At 34.8% G+C, this 5,664-nt stretch overlaps 1 protein-coding gene across 3 annotated transcripts; it reads left to right on the forward strand.

Annotated features, from left to right (window-relative positions):
• The first annotated feature begins 726 nt into the window (after positions 1–726).
• Positions 727–3,615, forward strand: LOC107661920 (interferon-inducible GTPase 5-like). 3 transcript variants are annotated; one of them, XM_016451714.1, is made up of 4 exons: positions 727–783; positions 895–1,040; positions 2,094–3,126; positions 3,372–3,615. In XM_016451714.1, exons 3-4 carry the CDS (start codon positions 2,102–2,104, stop codon positions 3,487–3,489), a joined length of 1,143 nt encoding a protein of 380 aa, XP_016307200.1. In that variant the 5' UTR covers positions 727–783; positions 895–1,040; positions 2,094–2,101; the 3' UTR covers positions 3,490–3,615. The 3 variants fall into 3 exon arrangements, 2 of the variants coding, with proteins under 2 accessions (XP_016307200.1, XP_016307199.1); XM_016451713.1 differs by having other exon boundaries at positions 734–783; positions 885–1,040; XR_001631154.1 differs by lacking the exons at positions 2,094–3,126; positions 3,372–3,615 and adding an exon at positions 1,554–1,727 and having other exon boundaries at positions 734–783; positions 885–1,040.
• Positions 3,616–5,664: the final 2,049 nt, after the last annotated feature.

The following is a 5,664-nucleotide window of genomic DNA, read 5'->3' on the forward strand; positions in this document are numbered from 1 at the left end:
TTCAACCTTTCGAAGCTCTCACTCCGGAGGGTAAACCCTTTGAAGGGATTAGGGCATAGGGATGAGCCCTTCTGAATGGAACGCAGGGAAATTGTTGACAGGGATCTCTAATTAAACACAGCTGCCCACAATTTTCAAGAAATCCTGAAGATTGTGCTTAGATTTATCAGCTGTTTGATTAGGGATGAAGCTAAACTCTGCAGGACAGTGGCCCTCAAGGACTGGAAGTGCCCACTCCTGCTCAAGAGTGTGGACTCAAATAAATTCCCAGGAGAGTTAATTTAACACTGGGCTTTTTGCTGTGTATGCTGTGCACTCACCTAATGGGTTAGTTTATTTTTTATTTAATTTATATGTTTATTTGAAAAAACATCATTAGAAACATCAAGTTATTAATATATTATTTCTGGAAAAGGAAATATTTATTTGTTTATATTTAATAGATTGATCTAATTTTATTTCTATATTTATTTAAAAATATATTCTTATATACATAATATTTAATTTATTTTTCTTGGTCTGTAAATTTAAAATAATGATAAAATGTTCAAAGGAGGACAGCCTTTTAAAAAACTATCTTATCGTAAGAGCCTCACTGTAAAATACACCTGTAATTTAAGACTCTCAGGAGTTCAAGTCCTGTGGGTAGATGCCCCACCCCTTTCAGAGTTCCCATCCCCTTTTTGGAGATCTCTATGCTGCAACAGGAAGAATGCATTATTGCATTTGGGCTATTACAGTACACAGGTTTATGTAAAGTTGACTGTTTCAAAAAAGTTCAAGGTATGTTCAAAATACACAAACATATAACTAGATAATCACTATAACCAATATGTATGTTACAATGTTTCACATTAGTTCATATTCATGTTCTGCCTTTTGAGATTCGTACAGCATTTCTAAGCTCACTTGAAAGGATTGCCAGACTTTATATATCTTGGAGGAGGGGAAAATTCTCAAGCCTCATTGTAACTGAAGAGAAACACAAGGCTCTCAACAAAATACGAAGAGACTACTACTGCTGCAACCAAGAAATTAAGGTAATTTTAATGCTTTGTTTGAATCTGCATTGTTTTCCTACTAACCTTTTGTGTGGAGAGAAAATTAAGTTTTCATGTAAACATATACAGGTGCATCTCAATAAATTAGAATGTCGTGGAAAAGTTAATTTATTTCAGTAATCAACTCAAATTGTGAAACTCGTGTATTAAATAAATTCAGTGCACACAGACTGAAGTAGTTTAAGTCTTTGGTTCTTTTAATTAAATGAACTTTTCCACGACATTCTAATTTATTGAGATGCACCTGTACTACATTTGTTTGATCACTTTATTTTAAGTTATGTGGTCATTTTGCCAAAGTCATTACTGGGAAACACTGGGAGAGCTATTAATGTTGACTCCATTCATTAAACAAAGAACTTCAGGGTTGAATGGAAATCAAACCACTGAAACTATATGACGACTATTATAACAGAAATTATAAATATTCATGCAGTATTCAAGCTTCAAGCATAAAGTAATGTTTAATTTACTTTTATATTTTTTTTGCAGTTTAAAACATGGCTACTCAAGACTCTGTGGTTGATGAGGCAATAACTGCATCAGGCGAGTCTACATGGGAACGGGCTACAGCAAAAGCTAAAGACAAATTTGACGAGCTCGTAAATGTCTCGCTTATCATCGCTGTGACTGGAAAGACAGGAGCTGGGAAATCTTCCTTTATAAATGCACTTAGAGGTCTACGTAAAGTCAAGTCAAGTCAAGTCAAGTCTGCTTTATTGTCAATTCTTCCACATGTACAGCACATACACACAGAGAATTGAAACTAAATATAGAATTACTGGTCCAACCTGACTCTTGGAACAGCAGAACAACACCTTCAAAACATAACAAGGCTTCTAAGCCACTCTCTTCACGCCATTTATTAAACAAACAGCATAAGCACTGAATGAGGATCACACTACCGTACCTGTTGATTATTATAACAGATTATTAATATTCGTATTCTTATCAATATTATAATTAACATTCTTACATTCTTTAACTTTCAAGAATGAATGAATATTTAAGATATTTGTACAAACTTTGCAGTTTAAAACATGGCTACTCAAGACTCTGTGGTTGATGAGGCAATAACTGCATCAGGCGAGTCTACATGGGAACGGGCTACAGCAAAAGCTAAAGACAAATTTGACGAGCTCGTAAATGTCTCGCTTATCATCGCTGTGACTGGAAAGACAGGAGCTGGGAAATCTTCCTTTATAAATGCACTTAGAGGTCTACGTAAAGATGAAGATGGAGCAGCTCCTACTGGAGTCACAGAAACTACAACGGAGCCCACCATGTATGAGCATCCTGGAATGCCAAATGTGAAGATCTGGGACCTGCCTGGAATAGGAAGTCCAAACTTCAAAGCAAAAAAATACCTTAAAGATGTCAAATTTAACACCTATGATTTCTTCATCATCTTGAACTCCGAGAGGTTCATGGAGAATGACGTCATGCTGGCTAAAGAAATAAGAAAATGCAAGAAAAGCTTTTACTTTGTTCGTTCTAAGATTGACAATGACATCTTTGCCGAGCAAAGGGGGAACGAAGGATTAGATAAGCTGAAAGTGCTTGCCAAAATAAGAGAGGATTGTCAAAAAAACCTAAAAAAACTGGGAAACCCCAAAGTTTTCTTGATTTCCTCTATTTTCTTGGATAAATATGATTTTGAAATACTTCAAACCACACTAGCAGAAGAGCTCCCAGAACACAAGAGATCTGCTCTTCTACAAGCCTGGCCTGTGTGCTCTGCTGAATGTCTTGAGAAGAAGATCAAAATGTTTAAAGGTCTGATCTGGGCTGTATCTCTTGCCTCTGCTGGCATAGCAGCCGTCCCTTTGCCTGGACTATCAACAACATGTGATGCAAGCACGATATTGATTTTCTTCACCAGATGCTTCTATGCATTTGGTTTGGATGACAGATCACTGAAAAGGCTCACAGAAAAAGTAAACAAGCCCTTGCTGGAATGTCGGGATAAATCAAAGTTTGCAGCTGCTATTAGAAATAAAACAATGACCACAATACAGACATCTGCTATGTTTATATCAGTTTCTGTTGCTGAAGAATTGCTGAGGTCCCTTTGCCTGGACTATCAACAACATGTGATGCAAGCATGATATTGATTTTCTTCACCAGATGCTACTATGCATTTGGTTTGGATGACAGATCACTGAAAAGGCTCACAGAAAAAGTAAACAAGCCCTTGCTGGAATGTCGGGATAAATCAAAGTTTGCAGCTGCTATTAGAAATAAAACAATGACCACAATACAGACATCTGCTATGTTTATATCAGTTTCTGTTGCTGAAGAATTGCTGAGTTTGATTCCAGTTGTGGGCAGTGCTGTTGCTGCCGGATTGTCCTTTGCTTCTACTCAGTTATTCTTGAGAAAAGGATTAAATGAATTGGCAGAAACTGCTCGAGCAATTAGAAAATAAGCTGAGCTTGACAAAATGTCAAGTAACCAGGGATGTCACAGATAATAATGCCCCCTTTCCATGAAAAGCACCCCTAAAATAGATGTCCACAAGCTGGCCTGAACACGTGTTTCTTTAATTATCATAAGAATGTTTGTCATTTTAGTTTGCTTAGATGCATTTTCTGTCTCTGTCTTTGACTAAATCATAGGATGTTGTTTGTTAGATTGTGAGCTGATGTTGCCATTAGAAAAGAAATTACCATTATGTCTTCATAGTTAAAAAAAAATCAATGCTAATATGCATTGAACGTATACAGGAACATATGATTACTTTAGTTAGTTGGCAATTACACTTTATTTGTACTATGTTGGTTTTTAATTATTTTATTTGTGTTAATTTACATTGTTGAAATAGATTTTTAATCTTAAATTTAAACATTTACATTGCCTTATATATAAAGTATAAAATAAAATTACAATTTGTATTGTTTTGTGAAAACTAAAATCAGGTGTTAAAGGTACATTTGAATGAAAATATTACTGTAATTTTTAATGTCTTTCAATATATGTATGATTTTAAAAATCCTAGATTGTGTTGTACATGGGAAGTGGTGAATTTTAATCTCTGTGTTTTGAGATTCATGACATATATTCAATAAACAAAGCATAATAAGATTTATGAAGACTTATTACTGATGTATACATATAGGTAGGTAAAGGACATCTATTTGGACACCTATTCAGATTGAAAGCTTATCTCTTACATCTCTTACTTAGATATTTTTAGTTGTCCCAGTCACCTTGTTTTGTTTAATCAAAAACCATTAGAACACTAACTGACCTCCTCTATTGGATTGTAATATATAAGTGGGGTTTTATGTCAGTGTAAGGTAAAATGTGTAATGTAATATTCATGTTAGTGCTGTTACAACCAGCTCACAATTGCAACATGAACAAGAGCCAACACTGACGGGCAAGTAGCGAAATAAGCAGTATATTCAACAACAAATCATAATTAACAAATGTATTCAAAGAGTCAGTAATCAGTATAAATGGAAGTCAGTAATGAAAGCGTGCATGGCAGAGAACTGTAAGCTCAAGGTCTGAACTGGACATGAGCAAAATAAACTAGTGCTGGGCAACGATTAATTATTATTATTTTTTAAATAGCGATTAATCACATTATTTTTCTGCGATTAATCGCATTATTATGCGCAAAATTCAATAATTAATTCAAAAGTAGTGTATGGCGCACTTATTTTAAAAGTATGGCTATATGAACAAAAGTGCAATAACACTTGGTTTGCAAACACTTTAAACAAATATGGTGCTTTTTTACAGCAGTATTCCTTTTACATATAGCAGTTAAAATATTTATTGTAAATCTCAACTTATAACATTAATGTAATTAAATTAAATATAAAACCAAAGCTAGGGGCATTAACGTTTTTATAGAAAATATTTACATTTACATTTAGTCATTTAACAGACGCTTTTATCCAAAGCGACTTACAAATGAGGACAATAGAAGCAATCAAAATTAACTAAAGAGCAACAATATGTAAGTGCAAATGACAAGTCTCGGTTAGCCTAACGCAGTACATGTAGCAAGGTATTTTATATATATATACATACACACACACACACACACACACAAAGCAATTAGTTAGAATAGAAAAAATAGAACACTAGTGTTTTTTTAAATAAAAAAGATAAAGAGATAAAGTAGAATTAAAAATTGAATAGCGAGTGCTAGAGTTAGAGGGTCAAATAAAGATGGAACAGATGTGTTTTTAGTCGTTTCTTGAAGATGGCTAAGGACTCAGCTGCTCGGATTTAATTGGGCAGATCATTCCACCAGGAGGGAACAGTTAATGAAAAAGTATGTGAAAGTGATTTTGTGCCTCTTTGAGATAATAATGCGTTGTTCACTTGCAGAATGCAAGCTTCTAGAGGTCACATAACTCTGAAGTAAGGAATTTAGGTAAATGGGTGCGGAGCCAGTGGTGGTTTTGTAGGCAAACATTAATGCCTTGAATTTAATGCGAGCGGCTACTGGTAGCCCGTGCAAACTGATGAACAGAGGTGTGACATGCGTTCTTTTCAGCTCATTAAAGATTCATCTTGCAGCGGCATTTTGGATTAATTGTAGAGGTTTGATAGAAGTGGCTGGAAGACCTGCCAAGAGAGCATT

Source organism: Sinocyclocheilus anshuiensis, unplaced genomic scaffold (assembly GCF_001515605.1).
Source record: "Sinocyclocheilus anshuiensis isolate Anshui unplaced genomic scaffold, SAMN03320099.WGS_v1.1 scaffold1040, whole genome shotgun sequence".
In the NCBI taxonomy this organism is placed as follows: Eukaryota; Metazoa; Chordata; class Actinopteri; order Cypriniformes; family Cyprinidae; genus Sinocyclocheilus; species Sinocyclocheilus anshuiensis.